This window comes from Belonocnema kinseyi, chromosome 10 (assembly GCF_010883055.1).
Source record: "Belonocnema kinseyi isolate 2016_QV_RU_SX_M_011 chromosome 10, B_treatae_v1, whole genome shotgun sequence".
NCBI classification, from domain to species: domain Eukaryota; kingdom Metazoa; phylum Arthropoda; class Insecta; order Hymenoptera; family Cynipidae; genus Belonocnema; species Belonocnema kinseyi.
The window spans coordinates 105,120,347-105,140,031 of record NC_046666.1 but is presented as its reverse complement, the minus strand read 5'-3'; the positions used below and the strand labels follow the sequence as shown (position 1 = coordinate 105,140,031).

General features: G+C 36.7%; 1 protein-coding gene across 10 annotated transcripts in view; it reads right to left on the bottom strand.

Moving 5' to 3' along the window:
• The window catches only part of LOC117181592 (protein lap4), a 485,727-nt gene that overhangs the window by 159,994 nt on the left and 306,048 nt on the right, over positions 1-19,685 (bottom strand). For 9 of the 10 annotated variants that reach the window (XM_033374437.1, XM_033374439.1, XM_033374438.1 and 6 more), the window contains 5 exons: positions 17,242-17,349; positions 16,604-16,783; positions 7,288-7,446; positions 6,704-7,084; positions 6,453-6,608 (listed from right to left, as the gene is read on the bottom strand). In XM_033374437.1, coding sequence (XP_033230328.1) covers positions 6,453-6,608; positions 6,704-7,084; positions 7,288-7,446; positions 16,604-16,783; positions 17,242-17,349 — 984 coding nt within the window. Of the gene's footprint in view, positions 1-4,960; positions 5,365-6,452; positions 6,609-6,703; positions 7,085-7,287; positions 7,447-16,603; positions 16,784-17,241; positions 17,350-19,685 lie in introns of those variants that run through there. The other variant, XM_033374446.1, reaches the window with a different exon arrangement.

The following is a 19,685-nucleotide window of genomic DNA, read 5'->3' as shown; positions in this document are numbered from 1 at the left end:
ACTGGAATCCAGTCATTTCGATAGAGGGCAGTTACTTGTATAAGTGTCCGGACTTATATAGCTGTATCAAAATAAAAGAATTAAAAACATATCTTTTCCAAAAATCAGTAAAAATTTTTTTTTGGAGTTATAAAATATTTAAGCTGGATCAATCAGTAGCCCGGTATAAACTGCCATATGTCAGGAAACTCGAGTCTAGAACACAGATGGTATCAGCTTCGGAACCAGATGGTATCAAGAGCTACTGGTAGAAGAAGTTTCCTTTAACCCACCAGCATGTGGCCCGCATTTTCACCTTATATCTAAAGTCTGTAAAGCCTATTCTGGAGTGGTTGATAGAAAGAAGCAAAGTGCTCCTCCCGAAGATGGGCAACTGGTATAATCCAAAGATTTAGAGGTCAATAACTTGTCTAATTACGCTGTATATGATCTTCACAGCTATGCTAAATTATAATATTGTTCGGACACTCAGACATATGTCCCCAGAAATGTACAAACAATGCGGTTTAAAGAAAGGTGTATCAGGATGTCGAAAGAATCTGCTCATCGACTAATGTATCAACAAAGACGCAGCATCTTATCAGCACTACCTATCGTTGGCCTCAATCGACTACCGGAAAGCTTTTGATTCAATCTCTTACAGACTTATCATCTGTCCGTTGAAAATCTTAAAGGTTCATCCACACATCGCGAGGCGAATATAGATATTGATGCCCTTTGGAAAACTGGATTTACCATCTCATCTGGAAAACATCATGTGACAACTATTAACGTCACCTTTCAGAGAGGTGACTTTGAGGGCGACACCATAAGCCCTCTCCTCTTTTGCCTCACGTTATTGCCACTATCTTTCTAACTTCGCCATTCCTAAGGATACTTCTGTAACAAAGTTTGAAATTGAAAGAATTAGGTCACTCATGTATTTTACATGGATGGTGTCAAGATCCATACTAAAAATAAAGATCAAATAAATCTAGGCCTAGAAATTGTCGAATAGTAAAATAAAGAGATTGGAATAGAGTTTCGGTCAGAAAAATGCGCTAAGGTTAACTTGTAGCTAGGCAAATTTACTGACATCCACGAAGACTCTAATCACGTCAATAGAAGCATTATGTGACACCTTGGAGCTGGAGAGGCCTATACATACTTGGGCGTACCACAAAGTCGCATTTAGGATGCAACATAGATTAAGAATGATCTCCGATATAAATACAAACGTTTTATTCGACAGATTTGGTCGTCCGAACTGTCGGCGAGAAACGAAGTATCTGCAACGAACATTCTCGCCGTCCCGGTACTACTCCATTCATATGGAGTTGTTCCATGGATTGTTCTGGAAAAGAAACATATAGTCGCAAATGGACTAGACCCTCTTCTTAAAATGGTCAGAGAACATGAAGAAGTAGACAAAGGAGTGTTTCTGTACAAAACAGCACAGAAGGCTGCTGAAACAGATGGCCTTGACTTTAATATCAGGGGTGAATTAAAACCGTCAAACATTATATACCATCCTTTGCGAGCACCCCAAAACGTTAGATCAACATACAGCGAATCGTAAGACATCCAATATTTTGCTGAAAAATGGCGTTTTGTTTCCAAAAACAGAAGGATCTATTCACCCTATTGTGATTTTGGACTACATGTAATGTGAACGCAAGATTCACTAAATATCTTGAACATTTAGGATTCAGTAGGCTACTGGCAGCAACGCAGGAAAGGGCTTTATTAAACACCTGTCACATTGTAAGAAACATGCTAGACCATCAAGAAGTAGGTGACTGGAAACCCTGTGGAGTGGCAGATAGTAGTTCTAAGAAACCCTCCAGAGGCAAATAATGTTAACCTTAACGCTCGCGGCCGCTGTGTAAGGACAACGTCGGTGAAAGATGAACACCAAACTACACCATGCTTCTAATTTTTTACCCACTACAGCATAGTCGCAAAAGTTTTTAAACATCGCATTAAATTGGTTCATGATATCCTGATCTCATGAGGTACTTGACTTACTATACGCTCATGTTACGAAGGCCCCTCCAAAATAGTTGCTTATTTTGGTAATTTACTCATTGTAAAAAATCGCATTGAAACACAGCTTTTACCATTATAAGACTTACTCTATTGCACTTAAGAAGGTTCCCATTTGTTTATGTAGAAAAATTGTTTCGAAATATATCCTCCACGGAAAAAAGAAAACCGTGGTTTTTTCGCGTCACTCTGCTCTTGCTTGACTTTCGATGACGAAATCTTTAAACTGTACAATGTAAAAAATGTCTAAGAAATCATATAGATACTTAAATATTTTGCCTATACATATGTGACAAGAAAATAATATATTAATAACAATCAACGTTAATTGCATTTGACCATGACTATGATATCTCTCGTAATATACGTAGACTTATATTTTGGCATAAACTGTTTGGAAAATTTCAACAAATGCAATTGAATAATAATTGGGAATGCCAATATTCAATCCAATTAATTAATAACAAATAATCCTGAAACACTGATGAATGGTATTGTGGATGTGAGGACACACATACCATAGCTGAAGCGTCTACTCTTTTTAGAACTTGAGGAATGAGAAAACCCCTCGAGATCACCTTTATCTATGGTATCCCATAGTATAGCCCATAATGTCCTCACACCTGCACTACCATTTATGGGTCTTTAGAGTATTTATTATTAATTAATAGGTTTTATGATTGCCATTCCTAATTGTTATTCGATTGTATTTTTTTTAAATTTACCAAAAAATTTTAGCCAAAATGTAACTCTACTACGTATATTACGAGGTTATGTATCATCATGTATCTTCATGTATCGGTTGTATAGCAATAACCTAGCGTCAGTCAGTCAGTTTTACTGAAAATTAGTTTGTAGATATTACGCGTCAGCAGCGCGCTAATGTGATCAACAAATTTTCGTTAGTGAAAGTATTTTATAAAATCTAAAATTTTTCATATATTTAATTAATATCAGCTAAAATAAGAAAAACATAGTCAGAATTTTTAAGTAACAAGCGCCGTAAGTAGCTAATAGAAGAACGCGCCGCGCGCTTGTTTGACAGTGCATAGACAGGGTGGACACGCTGGGGCTTACCAAAAAGTATGCAACTTTACCTGCGTAATATCTACAAACTAATTTTCAGTAAAACTGACCCACGAACACAAAATAGTTGGCAGGAATCAGAAGGACGATGCGAATTGGACTGGTTTGAAGTGCAGCAACTTCCTACATGCGTTAGAAATGGTAATTTAACCAAATGATAAATCAGGTAATAAATAACTGCAATCAAATTTTTCAGCCTTTTCCATTAATAAACTAATCAAATACATTATACGTTTACTAATTTGAAGATGCTGAGTCCGAGCTAACCGACATTGAAGAAAATCACAATCAGTCTGATAAAGCATATGATTGAAGCAGCGATTCTATTAGGAAAATTAGGTGCATTTTTAAATATAAATTTAAGTGCGATATAAAAATATAAAATATATTTTTTTTAAATTATGGCGTTTGTTAAATAAAAACTTAGGGTTGTTTTTTTCTTATCTTCAATCCCACAAACTACTTGCGTATTATATTATCATTTTTACAAACCATATTTTTTATGACTTAAACGCGCTTCTGAGCCGTCCCGTATCATTCCGTTCATTTATTTCAATATTTTTCATGTTAAAGAAATTATAAATAATGTTTTGAATTAAAAGCAGTTTTTATTATGAAATATAATCAGCCTGTGCTCACGAGCGCGCTATGCACATGAAGCGCGCGGCGTGCCCTTCTATTAGCTGCTGACGGCGTTTGTTACATGGATAACTTAAGCGCACTGCTGATGCGTACCGTTGCAATATTTTACTGTCTTGACAATACCCAGATAGTTTGTTAGTTGACTTACTATCTATAAACTAATTTTCAGGCTTTATAAAACAGTTACCACATAAAAGTTTTTTTACAAGTTTAGAGCCGCCCCCACACCAAATGTTAGCAAAACTGGCTGGCTAACGCTAGGCTATTGATATACAAATGTTACATAACCTAATGTTAAAATATCAACCTTTCAAAAACTGTTGCATTTTTGGTCTCTCAGCTCCCCGACTATATGGACTTCTTCAAATTTCTTATATTGTTCAGTTCAAAAATGTCATCATCGAATGTAAAGCAAAACAGAGTGACAGGAAACAACCACGGTTTTTATCTTTTCGCGAAGAATATTTTCCAAACCAATTTTTTCATATAAACAAATGGAAACTTGTTTTAAGCGCAATAAAGTAAGCTTTATTGTAGTATTATCTCTGTTTCTAGGAGATTTAAAAAAAGTAAATTACCAAATGTGCAGCTGCTTCGGGTTTCATGTACGGCAAACTGTACGTGTTTTTCACATTTAAAACTAATTTTTAACCAAATTAAATTACTTATTCAGTCACAACAAAAATGAGCCCTAGCTTTTTCTCAATTGTAATAAAATACAGCTGTTTAATGATTCTACCATTATGCCTTGAAGTTCTAAGGTGGAAAATAATCTATCAGTGCGTAAAAACTAAAAGAAACCATGTACACCGAATTGAACAATTTCCATGCAAATTTATTTTTAAGTCAATAAGCTATTTTTATCGATGATTTATAATGGTTACTGAACAACCCAAAATGCTAAAATGAACTGCGAAAAATTAGAAAGGAAAAAAGTTTTTTACTAAAAAGAAAATGTTGACATTCCCCTTTAACGTTCTGTTTGATAATCATTTAAATAAGACAATTATTTTATATAATTTTTAAGTAATGCCTAAAAGCTCAATTCTTACAGTTACAAAATAGTATTCAGAAACTACATTTTAAGAATAATGTTTTTATTTTGATGATGCAGTCTTTATTAACTTTTCTAATTAGGAAAGAAATTGAGAAATAATTTGGTAATTATTTTTATAGACATAAATGTTATTAAAATGCCCTTCTAAATCGCTAAATTTACGGGTAATTTGGTTTTCTTAGCAAAATAATATGAAGGACGCAGGGGGAAGTCCCCAACATCGGAAAAAAGCTGATTTCCAGAAAATAAATGCATAAATGTGGTATAAAGTCTTTTTCTCCGGCATAGAGTAACTTCAACCTGCTTTTAGACGACCATGCTGGTTTTTTTCACCGGAAAGGACTGCATATTCGAAATCTACAACTGAAAATCGTATAGACGACGCTGCTAACTCATTTTCGATCAGAATGGCGATGATGGGTGTTTCCCCTGTACCCATCATATGTATTTGAAAAATGCTCGATGAGTGAAAATTGGTGAACTATGAGGAAAATCTCATTTTCTTCTTTTGTATTTAAACTTACGTAAGATAGTTGTCGTGTCAAAAGCCATATCTGAAAAAATTGTAATTTCAAATAAAAAAAAATTATTTTTGTATGAAAAATGTGCAAATTTACACATAAAAAACATTAATTTTAACCATGTTTTTTGCAATTGAATTTTTTCTGACCGTCGCTCCTTACCAAATTTTGAAAAATGAGTGCATTTTAATAAATGACGGCTGATTTTTGAAGGAAAAACTTTATCTACAACAGTGGTGTCAGAACACGAATTTTTAGCATGCGCAGTAGTGATTTTTAGAGTTGTGGAGAATGTTTTTCTGAAAAAATAAGCAGTCATTTATATTTTTGGCACGACAACTAACCTAATAGAATTTTCAATGGAAAGTCCGCACTTGATTGACATATGCATTAAAAAAACGTCATTTTTAATTCAGTGTTTGAGAACAATTTTTGCATTTCGTTTCGGAAATTGAAAAATAAACTATTACATTTCAGCTATGAAAAAATATATACACATTAAAGCATCTGAAATTAAATGAATTGCTTCAAGTTTACTTGCAAATCACTTCATACATAGGTAATATAAAAAACTGATATTTTTTATCAGCCATGATGCTTACGAAAATATATATTATAAATATTATAAATATTTTTAATAGCTGAGAAGTAATATGATTTATTCATATGACAGAAAAAATCAATGATTATAACGTTTCTTACTCTTTTTGTGAGAAATAACCTAATTGATATCCAGTTCAATTCCTTAGTACGTTATTTTGTTTCGGAACATGAAACTAGACTCTTTTTAAACTTGTTTCGAATATTTCAACAACATTACACTTATGAATATAATTCGATTTGTATTTATTAGGATAGTTCCATAATGTAAACAAAACTATAGGTAACAACATATTACATACAATAAACATTAAAAATTAAGCAAGGAATAGTAAGCAGAGTCAATCAATTTAATAATCCAGGGCACAAACGGTATTTTGACATATTTCGCAGTTCGTTTGTCTAGCAATACAATAATTTTGTCGAAAGTAAGAGAATACAGTATGGAAATTGAGCATGCAAGAAAACGTGCAGCAGAGTTCACACATGATTAAATATATAAAAAATAGTTTCGTACTTACAGATGGATTTTGAGGTGCCAGTGTATGTTTACTCATCACAATTGTGGTAGTTTTCAGATCTTTTGTTCCTCCAGGCGATTTTGGTGGGGCAGGTACGTCAACCGGACTGTTTGGCTTATTTACTAACGATTCTGCTGCCCTCACAACGTCTAGCACCTAATAAAAGATCAATTAGATTTGACACAGTGATACGAACTGCTACAGGGAAAAGTACATGGGAGCGTTATTTAAATAATAAAAGATAGTTTCACCTTTTCTGGAGTAGACTTTTCTCTTTGGTTAATAAGAGCACGTTCTCGTTCTTCCTGTTCCCACGCTACGAGGTCTGCTTTCATTTCCTGTTCTTGTCGAAGCGTAGCGGCTTCAACATCATCTCTATCAAGACTTGATACACTGTGAGATAAGAATTTCATATCTTCAGCAGTTCCATCTTTATGTTCCCGAGATGATCTTGATTCCTTTGATTCTCTACCACTGGATGTCGTTAATAGGTGCTCAACTTCGTTTCTGTCGTAGCCTTTACAGACTACCAAAGTTATTGTGTTGCCCGAACATCGCAGAATATTCACAGCTTCCTGATGTGTCACTCCAAGCAACGAAGTTCCGTTAACTTCCAGCAGTCTCATTCCAACCTACGGAACAAATCAAGCAACTTATTTCCTTCCATCTTATATCACCCAATCATGTGATATAAGTTGATGGCAGTAAAAAGATACTGTTGCTTTTTTTGTTTAAAGTCTAGTTGAGATGAAGGTGGGCAATCTTTTTTAAAGTTTCGAAGTTTTTATAATTATGAATTTAAACAGTACACAGTAAGAAAGGTTTAATTGCTCACCTTTAATCTCCCATCTCTCTTAGCAGCACCACCAGAATTAATTTTGGATATGAATACACCTTCATCTGATTGATCCAGAGGGTTTCCTCGCTGTCCGCGGAGCCCTCCTTTGATATGCATTCCCAGTTTCTCTCCTAGTTGTTTTACTATTACAAGTTCCTAAAATTTTATAATAAACATAATTTTCTGTAATCATAGGTATAATCGATAGAGTTGTATTTTTTAAGTTTACTGTATCTATATGGAAATGGTACAAATAATATATTTATGTGTACCTCCATTTTGGAATAGCTCATAATATCTATTATTTAAAAAAAATGAACCCTTTAGGTAGAAAATATCTTAAGCGCAGAGAAAAATGTATGTACGCTACTTAGTTGTTTCAAGTTTTAAATACCTTTATGACACGATGTATGGGGTATTAGTTTGACATATGAATGTGTGGTGTAACATTTATTTACAATAATAATATTCTTTCAATTAATATTACTTTATTAAGTATAGGGTACAATATTTATCGATGCAATTTTCTATGAAAATTGGTTAAGATTAGGCATGATACGATTTTTAAAGTAAACATCATTCACGTAAACATGAATATTTCGGAAACCAGAAACAACAAATTGGGCCCTTTCAATACAAAGTATGGTCGAACCTATATGTTCTTTCTGCCATATTAAAATTCTTAAAGTTTACCTGAATGTTTGAAGATATTAATGAATTTATTTGCTTTATTTGACATTAACAATGTTTATTTTCAAAAATTGGAGTTAACGTTCACGAAATCTCTTCGCAATCCAATAGATTCTATTATTATCAATAACTTAACATTTTCAGTTGCTCTATAAAGTGCTAATATGTGATGCAGAAACTCTATAAATAATTCCCCGCGAAGAATACAAATGATTAATTTGGCTTCTGTGGAAAAAAAATTAAAGGGTAATAGGATCAACAATAAATAGTAATTCTTTTTTTTCGAAAGACAACAATTTTATATCTGAATAGGCCTAGAATTTAATACAGGGTTGGCCATATTCGACGAAAAGATTTGGCAACACTGTAACTTTTGACAGAGATGACAGATCGAGTAATGACGTAGCGCGTTTCAAGCATCAGTCTAAGGAGATTTTTGCCATGGAGCAGTACACTCCACGCGAACGCTCTCAGATTGTTGAAATTTACATTCAACAAAACAAGTCAATTGTGAAAACTCAACGTGCATGGTCTTGCCAAATCTTTTCGTCGAATATGGCCAACCTTGTAAATTAAAGTTTTATCATGATTAGAAAAAGTATTTCTCTGAAAATTATGAAAAAATGTTTATCTCGTGCATAATACCTATGCTCCCATGAAAGTATTTATGGGTCATTCCAGATCAGATTTATAACTAAGAATCGATTGTAGCAAAAAAAATATTTCGCACTCTTTAGAGTGAAATAGTCGACACTATTTTTTTTTTGTTTCAATTTGATATTTTTATTTTCATGCTATGATTTAAAAAATTTGTTAAGTGCATAGAATACAACCTTTTTAAATCAATAATAACTCGAAAACTATTAATTTTGAGAAAAATCTTCGTCGCCATTAAAGTTCGTATTTCGTATAATCTTAATGAAAAAATGTAATCAATACATTGTTTTTTTATACCACCTATTTCTTTCGCACTTGTTATGAACAAATTACATTTTGATGATGGCGCAAAACCAGAAAAACAAAAAAAATGCACTGGCATGATGACTTGTAGAACGCGGGAAAACAGAGCTCAAATCCTGGAGAGCATTGCGGAGGGAGGTAACTGAGTAAGCGTCCTGATGAGTTTCTAATAATTTAAATACAATATAATACAATTACAAATAATTGCAGCCTGAAAAAAGCTATAAAAAAGTCCGACTTTAAACAAATTTATTTTTTGATAAAAATTGCGAGAAAACAGGGCGATATAACAAAAACAATGTATTATTTACATTTTTTTATTAAGCTTACATAATTCTATGCTTCAAAAAACGTGGCGGTCCCAGTAATCATACAACTTTATTATAACTTGAGTGGGTGATTGATTAACCTTCGATGACCTTTCATAATCTACAAATAGCGACTCATAACTTTTTGTTAAATTTTCACTTCGTTTAAATTTAAAACAAGATACATTGATTGACCTTTTGATTATCTCTTTAATTTTCTGTATATAAGATTTTTAGTGTCAGATAGAAACATCAACTTGATGAAATAAATGCAGTTCTATTTATGAAAATAAGTGTCTCTCTACGAGAACGCAGAATACATTGCACAACTAGGAAGTCTGGCAAGTATATTTGCGAGTCTTTTTCAGTGAAAATAACTGCCTTAAAAACAGCCTAACGATACAATATCATGTAACCCCCCCCCCCCAACAAATTTACAGTTTTGGACGACTTTAGCGCCATCTTGAATCCAGACAAAACGTATAATAAGTGTATTTAAAATTTTTTTAGTGAAAATAACTAGTTCTCAATCAGCCAGATGATAGAAAATCATATCAAAACGCCAAAAATACCTATTTTTGGGCCACTCTAACGCCATGTTGAAATCCGACAGAGCGTCCGGAAAGTGTATTTCGAGTATTTTTAAGTAAAAATAAGCACTCGAAAAACATTTCAAAGAAAAAATTATACAGAAGTCATGCACTCTTTAACAATTTCAATTAAATGAACTGTTGTAAAGTTACAAAAGGTAGAAAATGATGCATGAATAATGTCATCATCTCTCGTGTTATGCGCATTTTAGAGAATGTCTTTATAATATTCAGAGGTACTATATATGATTAATAATTTGACATCTGTATTATTTTGGTTTAATTTTAATATTATGTTTTTACTTATAATAATTACTGTTTTTTAGGTAAACCTAAGAAAATATAAATATAACCTTTGCGGAATATCTTTCCTATATTATGTGAAGAAAGAGTCTGCGCAGAAAGAGAGCTAACTCCCAGAAAATTGTTTTTTATTTTTGGTTGTCCATACCTAAATAATACAACACGTGTTTACATGTTTATCTGTTTAATAAACATAGTTAATACTAACAGGTTATGGGCCTTGAATGCTCACACTGAGCTTGTGTTGCCGCGAATAGCGAAATTCACTTGATCTGAGACAAAAGGCGAAACGAAGGTCGCATCGGGTAACGCCTTTGTCAAGTGAAGTGCGAAAAACGCAATAATATAGCATGGCAACAGGATGCTCGATACAAATGTATAAACTAGGGAAACAGAAGTACGACACATGGAGACTTCAGATGGAAGCCGTCTTAATTAACAATAATCATTGGGATTATGTTAGTGGAACAAAGCTTAGACCCGAAGAAGGAGAAGCCAATGCAGCCGCAGTAGCAGCCTGGGGTCAAAGCGGTACATCTAACGAGGTATAGCAAAAATTAAAATTAGTGTACCTATCAAATGGCCCGGCTAGAAAAGCAGCATTGTTGAAAATGTTATTTACAAAAATGGAACAGAATTCCAGTATGTCAGACCTGAACACTTTTTTTTAACAGTAGATAAACTCGGAGAAATTGATATTTAAATGTCAGAAGATCTTTGAACGATTTTAATTTTTTACAGTGTTCCAAATAGCTACGATAATTTTCCTTGCGCCATAGAAGCTCGAGATGAGCTACCAACACCTGAAACTTTAAACATTAAATTACTCGAAGACTGTAGTGCTCGAAAAGGTTAAGAAGTCGACCAGGGTTCGCAAGGTGCTTTCCACACAAAGCTTCAAAAGTTCGAAGAAATCCGCACAAAGAAGGAAGCAACGAAAATCAAAACAACGCTAGGCCAAGGCAAGAAAATGATTAAAAATCTCGCGACTTGCATGTAGGTGGCGGTAGTGAGAAAGTGTGCAGTGACAAGCGCTGAGAAGTTTTTACAAAGTTTGTGTGGAAGGTGTGAGTGGAGTGTGAGGGTGGAAGTCTAGCAGGTGAGTACGGTTGTGAGGGGTACATTGGGAAGATAGAAATTAATGTACATTGTTGGGGGGGGGGGGGGGGGGGGGGGGGGGGGGGGTCTGTCTAAATAGGGAAAGTGAGGTTAGGTTTGCAAGGGAGCGGGGTAGTTTTGCGTTTAGGTTTTTGGGCCTTCATGACGGGTAGGGGTGGTTCTTGTAGTGATGGGGGATGTTAGGTGTTAGAAAAGGGTGGCTAAAGGGGATGTGAGAGGTGAAATAGGGCAAATAAACTGAAATTTTAGGGCGGTGCGTGGCAGCAGCCTTAAGAGACATCTGTGAGCGGCAGTGAGTACCTTTGTGTATGGATAGGTTACAGTTACCGACCGACGAGCGGGAGGTGGGCAGCGAGAGTACTGGCAGTGCTGGTGGTGAAGTAGACGGGGAGGAAATTTCCAGAGGGACACGACGGCCAGTTGTGCGTGGCCCGGTGTCTAGTGGCGCATCAGGGAGGAGGAAGAATCGGAGTGGAAGAAGCGATCAGGCGAGGGAGAGAGCGTCCAGTGCAAGTGAGGGGGATTGATGGGGTTGAGAACGAAGCGTGGTTGTTTGACACACAAGAAGTAAAGCAGAGGCTGAAGGGGACAGTGAAAAAAGTATGGAGGGAGGAGGGATTCCCATGAGGGTGTAGGAAGGGGTTGATCGTACCACTGTATAAGAAAGGGGATAGGAAGAAGCAGAAAAATTACAGAGGACTTACGCTAATGAATACTGTGTACAAAATATACGCGATGCTGTTAGCAGATAGGCTGCGCAAGGATTTTGAGGGGAAAGGAATATTGCCGGAGACGCAGGCGGGCTTTAGAGAGAGAAGGAGTCTATTGACAATATTTACCTCTTGCAACACGTGGTGGATAGAGAACTAACCAAAAAGGGATCTAAAGTGTACGCGTTTTTTGTAGATCTAAAGAGCGTGTTCCCTTCGGTAGATAGGGGGAGGTTATGGGAGGCAATGGAAGAGAGGGGAGTGAAGAGGGGCCTGATCGAGAGGATTAGGGAGGTATATAAGGAGACGAAGGATAGGGTGAGAGCAGGAGAGGAAATCTCTGAGGGATTCTGGATGGATAGGGGGTTGAGGCAAGGGTGCCCGCTTAGTCCAACGGTTTCTGCAATTTTAATCGCGGATATGGAAAGTAAGCTAGCGGCCGGAGTGGTAGGAGGAGTTAGGGTAGGAGGAGCCAGGATATGGAGACTCTAATATACAGATGACATAGTGCTGTTGGAAAAGAGCGAAGAGGCTTTAAAGGAGATGATGAAGAGGTTTAGACGATACTTGGACAAGAATAGATTAGAGTTAAATGCGGACAAGTCGAAGGTTATGGAAAAGCGGTACAGGAGGTGAAAGAGATTGTGTACCTGGGCTTCCTGTTTCGATGAAATGGGGGAGTGGATGGCCATATAAAAGATAGAGTGAGAAGGGAAAATGTGGTGATGAGGTAGGTGTGGTGGCTGAGGAAGAGATTGTTCGCAGATGATTTTGAAAGGAGAATGAAATTGTTTGATTAGCTAGTGATGAATGTCTTATTTTACGGAGTGGAGGTGTGGGGTTGGAAGGTAAGTGAGGAGGTAAATAGGGTACAGGAAAGGTATGTAAAGTGGATACTGGGGTTGGCAAGGAATACGCCGAACTATATTGTCAGGAGGGAGACAGTAAGAACGAGTTTAGGGATTATAACAGGGAGTCGACCGTTTAAATATGTGGATAAATCTTTGGAAGAGGGGGGAAGTAAATTAGTTAGGGAGTGTTGGTGGGAGAAGGAGGACAGACGTAGTGGTGCAAAGATGGAGGTGGAAAGGGAAAGGTATTTTAGAACGAATGGATTGCAGATGTATGAAGTTAACAGAATGCACGAGGAAGGAAGGTAGATGAGTTGGTGCAAAAGAATGACATGGAGAGAGAGAAAGCAGAAGGAGAGGAGAGAATAAGAGAGTCAAAGCATAACGGAAACTATGCGTGGATTAAGCCAAGGAAGAGAGCGCAATATTTGTGTAAGAAAGGCGCAGCTAGGAAGGTTAGGCTATAAGAGCGAGCGGATTAGTTATAAGGTGTGGATGGATAGTACTTTGTAAGATGTAGTTGTAAGAAAATTCTGTAAAAAAATGGAAGTGTAAGCAAGTCAATTTTTTAAGGCCAGCAGACCGAAAAATAAACGTTTATCTATCTGATTAAGAATCTCAGACGAAAGGTTTCAAATGCAATTTTTGTAAGATGCCTGGACACAGTCCTTCGGAATGCAGAAAGAAAGTAACAGAAAACAAAGAAAGCAGAAAGCAGCAAGCCAAGTACATCAAAATTTGAGGAAGTTTTCATGACTGTTATCAAAGAAACTAAAATAGAAGAAAAAGCTTCGTTGGTAAGTGCACTCATTGCTGAATTTTCTCAAAGTGAATTATGGTGCATTGATGGTAGCGCAACTTCGCATATGTGTTGCGACGACACTTATTTTGCAGACTTGACACCAGTTAAAAATTAGAAAGTGAGACTAGCAGTTGATAAAACTACTAACATTGTGGAAAAAGGCACTGTTCATCTTAAGTTGTCTGGCGGATATCAGAGCATAAAAATAAGGTTATAAAACATACTTCTTGAACCCGAACTTAAAATGAATTCATTTACAGTTTTGAAAGCTGCTACAAATTATCGCAGTATTCTATTTACAGAAGTCAAGGCTGAGCAAATGAATCGCACGGTCGTTGAGATGGCTAGGTTATGCTGTTGGTGTATAATCTAACAGAAACCTTTTGGGCAGAAGCAGTAACTAATGTTACTGCTGTGTAATGATCTATGTAGATGATTTCATAGTTGCAGCTGATTCCGTCGAAACTTTTACAAAGCTAAAGGAAGCTGTAGCTAAAAAGTTTCAGATGAAGGATTTGGGAAAACTACACTATTGTCTCTCAATAGAATTCCAACGAGATCCAATCTCGAAATCAGTCTTCATGTGCCAGAAGAAATACATAGATTATATCCTCAATAAATTTAGAATGCAACATTCAAAGCCAATGGTAACACTGACGGATGGCAATTTTAAGTTGATCTAACATTGCATATGTAGTAAGTGCATTGAGTCAGTAAAACCGTAATCCTGGAAAAGCTTATTGGTCTGTTGCGAATCGTGTTCTCAAGTATTTTAAGGTAACACGCAACGAAGGATTAATGTAACGCAAAACTGGAAAAGATTTGGCTGGCTACGTTGATGCCGAATAGAGTTCCAAAGCCGATGACAGAAAATCATACACTGAATTTTTTTTCAAGGCCGCTGGTACTGCTGTAACATGAGAAGCAAAAAAACTGTCGCTTTATCTAGCACAGAGACAGATGCAGCTATATATGGTTTTTATACGTACATGAACTGTTCGATGTATGAGTCAGTGTATCCTCTCGAATGTCGTATAGCAAGTGTCGCGTTTACTACTCTCTGTATTTTTTCAATTTTATTTTATCTTACATGTGCATCTGTGTGATAAATATAGTTAAAACTAACCAATTTTTTAAATCAATCGATCCTTTTTGAGTTGCTTTTTTACAATAAAAAAATTATTCTTTTATTTACAGAATTCAAATTGTTATTAAACTACAAAGTAAAGACCTTTATTAGAGTTCCTGTATTAGATCGCCTCTTCAATCGCTTCTCCCGTGAAACGTACCTTCCAGGAGTTAGGTCCCTATCTTCGCGGGCGGTGAAATGTATATAAATATTGATCCTATACAGATACAGTGCTGAACATTCACAGACAGTCTTCGTGTTAGAAGAGAGCATAAGTAAAAAGGGAAAAAAATACCAGGTCACGAGTACTTACTGTCACAGGAATGTATTCTATTTCGACCAGCTTGTGGAATAAATTATAAGTAGTTGCATTAGGTGAGAAGACACCAATTCGCAAATAATTTCAGTACATAGGGAGCATGCGAAAAGAATGAAAAAAGTGATATTGAGTGCTTCAAATATTAGTGAGTTTGATTTTTTAAAATAATAATTTAAATTAAACATAAACGTTAAAAGTTACTTATAGACAGGGACCGGTCCGTAACTTTCATTTCGTTACATTACGTTATCCAGAAAGGACCTAATCTTTTGTTTCCTTTTCTTTACGTTATGACAGATGGCAAAAATTAAAGAAGAAATTGAGGCTTTGGATGGAAGAATGGCACATAGGCCCATATGCCCTTTTCCTGTAAATTACGTTGAACGACGGGAGCATGCCTTTTACATATATCATACAAAGGATATTTTAAAATTCGCATGTTCAGTGAAATTAACCAACTAATACGCCCCACTTCATTATAACGTGTTCGTGAAAAATACTAGTACAGCTAATGAAGACGAAACCATGTCATCTGAGGAAAAAGCAGAAGAGTGAAAAACTGTTAAATGAGCAATATTGTGAAAAAGGCCATAAAATGTTGGAAAAAATGTTGTAGAAGCTTTAAATGTGAGTAACAGTATTAGCGAGATCTTTCTAGAAATTGAAAAACACGAGAACTCATTCTGAATTTTCTTATTTCAATAAAAAAACCCGATATATAAACTTTTTTAAAGATATTATTCCATTTATGAAAAAAGGGCATATAACCAAATTTTTTTAAACTGTATATTAAAAAGTTAAAATGAATAAGTAATTATTTTGCGTAGGAATTCTTTAAAGGATAAGATACTATGCCTATTGCAAAATACAGTTTATATATTGTACAAGTTTTCACGTACTTATATTAAAACAAAAACTTTCTCCTTAATTTTCTCGAAACGCTACTTGGGCTTATGTGCCCTTCTTCCATCCAAGGCCTGAATTGTTACAACATCATATTTTAATCGCCTGCTTTTTAATATTTACATAAGTTCGCTGCTTAAACATCATGCAGAACTAATAATACTTTGCTTCACTCGCCAGAATTCTAATTTGAACTAATTCATTGCATTAATAAGATTTCATTCCGGTGGGAGTAAGGAATTGTGCTCGGTTTTGTGATTCTGTTCCGATTCTGGATTTGTATACGGGGTTAGTGGAGGGGGAGGAGGGACCGACAGACATTCATGTAGCATGCCAAACGCTTCATTCAGGATTTGTCGACCTCTATTGGGACTGACTTTTCGAAAAATGTTGCTTGAAAGTTATAGTAATAATTTTCGTTTAAAAAATTAACACTTGATGAAACTTGATAAGAAACCAGACAAAAAATAAAACTTCATAGAGCAAACACGAGGTGCAAAATATCGTGCAAACCAAGTGATAAAATCGAAAACATTAAACGAAATGGCACTACGCAATGACAACCTGGAATCAAAAATGTTGTCTGTGACAATGACTTTAACTAAGTATTTTACGAAATAAAATCTTACTTGATAGCCCTCCGGGAGTGGATCATGTTGAACGGTAAGAATGATTGAATCGCCTGGTCGTAAAAGTTCCATCACAGCCTCTTGATGAGTAGCTTTAGTAACATCGGTTCCGTTTACTTTTAGTATTCGATCACCCATTCTTAATCTGCCAGATTCAGCTGCTATTCCACCAAGTACAACCTAAAAAAGATAATGAGAATTGTAAAAAATAGAATATTGCATAGTAAGGAGAAGAGCACCGTCTTTTCATGGTGAGGGCAATGTTACCGGAATTAGTTATCTGTAGACGGATTGAACGTGATTTCTCTTTTCGAGTCAGCGCAACCCAGTATATAATGTTGAACCTCATACCCTAACACTTCTATTCTACTAGGAGGTCCAATATTATGTATGCGTCTGCTTACGGCGCTCGAAAAGAGAGATGTTCGGTAAATCTGCAAACAATAGAATACGCTCATTTTGTTCAGCTACTAACGCAAGGAACTTTTAAAATATATTAGAGGTGACTGTGGTGAGATTTCATACTGAATAGTTCACAAATGTTTTAGAGAGAAAAATAAACTTACCACATTTTGCCTGGTCTCCCCTATTCTTGTAGTTATAAATTTGTGTAATATACTGATTGAAGTTTAACTTACATGAGATATGAATATTCCAGGTTCTCTTGCACCAAATGGCGTACAAGAATGATCCGTGCCACCGATTATACTAAAGCCCAAAGACCCTTCCTTCATGAGTACAACATCCTGTAAGTACAGCAGTGAATATTTTTATAAGGTTAATGTATGATGAAAAATTGTAAAATAAATATGTAACAAATATATTGGGAACATAGTATGAATTTCTGTACTGTGGTCCAGCATTCCCGTACTGAAAAAAAGGAGGATAGAGTGAACTTTCGGCACATACTACTCGTCTGATTGCCGCACTTGCCATCAGCTCTTTGCACCCATGCTTCGAGCCTCTGGCTCATGCTGTAAGTTTCACGCTCGTAGTGAATTACCTAATTGTCGCACTTGTATTATAAATAGCTATAAAGTTTTTAAAATGTTGTGAAAAGTTTCCTTATTACCTTATTTCGATCTTACGGTCCAATTTAAAAGAAACAAAAAAATGATTGTAGTTGTTCAAAAAATCGTTCTGTCTTTAACGTATCGACTCTCACTGCGGGCCTTCATCAGGAAAAAATTCCTTCTCTAAAATACAAAGCGACTTTTTTTTATATACAATCAATTAAGCTTGCATGTTGGTGTCGGTAGTGAGAAAGTGTGCAGTGACAGATGGTGATAAGTTTTTACAGAGTTTGTGTGGAAGGTATCAGTGGAGTGTGAGGGTGGAAGTCTAGGAGGTGAGTAGGTTTGTGAGGGATGAATTAGGGAGTTAAAAATTAATTTTCATGGTATTTGTGGGGTGGGGTTCGCCTAAATAGGGAAAGTGATGTTAGGGGTGAGAAAGGAGTGTCTTAAGTGGCTGTGAGGGGTGAAATAGTGCGGAAAGTGGTCAGGGAGAGTACTGGCAGTACTGGTAGTAAATTAGACGGAGAGGAAATTTCCAGGACACGACGGCCAGCTGTGCTTGGCCCGGTGTTAAGTGGCGTGTCAGGGAGAGGGAAGAATAAGAGCCAAGGAAGCGACAAGGCAAGGGAGAGAGCGTCCAGTGCAAGCGAGGGGGAGGATCTCTTGAAGAGGAAAAGAGACAGCAAAGAGAGTCTGGCGAGAAGCGCCCTAAGGAGTCCCTTGAAAAAAAATCGTATGAACACGTAGGTCATCCCTCCCCCTAAAAATGGAGGGGCAGACGGAGAAGGAGGCTCTCGCGGTGCTGATAGGCGAGGTCAGAGGGTTCAGGGAGGACGTAAGTGAGGCTATGGAGCAAATGGAAAGTATGAGGGAGAAACTGAGGGTCAGAGATGAGAGATGGGAAAAGCAGGTTAAAGAGCTGAGGCGAAAAGTGAAAGGATTACAGAGGAAAGTGGTGTCGGTAAAGAAGACAAAAGAGGATAAAATTAAGGAGATGGAAGAAGATATCAGGGTGTGGAAGGAAAGGGCGGAAAAAAGGCTTGAGAAGGTGAAGGGCAGGTAGAGAATGGAAGCAGTTAGCAGGGGGGAAGGCGAGAAGCAAGGTATTTGGGAGAGGGTGGAGAATATGATAAAGAGTAAGCGGGAGAGCGTAGGAATGAAATTTAGGAGAGAGCGGATAGGGAAAGAATAAGGGGAATGGAGTTGAGGATGGCGACAAGAGAGAAGGCAGATAGAAGAAATAATATAGTAGTAAGAGGATTGCAGCTAAAGAGCGGGGAATAAAGGGAGGGGGTGGAAGCGCTGCTACAGAGCATAGGGTGGGTTAAAGGCAAGGTAAGGAAAGTTAGGATGGAGGGAAGAAAGGAGAATGAAGTGGCGGTGGCGGAATTGGAGAACTGGGAAGAAAAATTGGGGGTAATGCGTAACAAAAATAGGATGAAAAACGAGAAGTTTTTCATCTATCAAGATTTAACGAGGAGGGAAAGGGATCTGCAGAGAATGCTAAACGACAGGGCTAGGAAGAAGAGGAGTGAAGGGGTAGCAGTGAATGTGTACTGGAAAGATGAGGATTTCTGGAGGCATATTCAGAAATTTGATGTGATTGGACTGGTAGAGACGTGGGTGGAGAGAAAAGAATGGGATCGAGTAGAACCAAAGTTTCCAAGGGGGTATAGGTGGAGGCTACAGGAGACGTTCAGAGTAAAAAGGAAAGGAAGGGCTAACGGGGGAATTATAACAGGGGTTAGGCATACATTAGAGGAAGAAGTTCAGGGAGATGGAAAGGGAGAAAGCGTGCAAATGAGGGCAGTAAAGATAGGCAGGATAACGTATAACTTTGTGACTGTATACAATAAGGATGGGATGGAAAGAGTTAAAGAAAGGGGGCAGAGTTACTAGAGGAGAGTGATAAGGTATGGCGGTACTGGGAGGGGCTTTAATGGTATGATAACAGGGAACGAAGAGAGAGAATACACGTATGTGTGTAAGATGCGGGTATGGGTGATAGACTATGTGATCATGAATAGACAAGGGTGGGCGGGGATAGAGAAATTCGCAGTGGAATG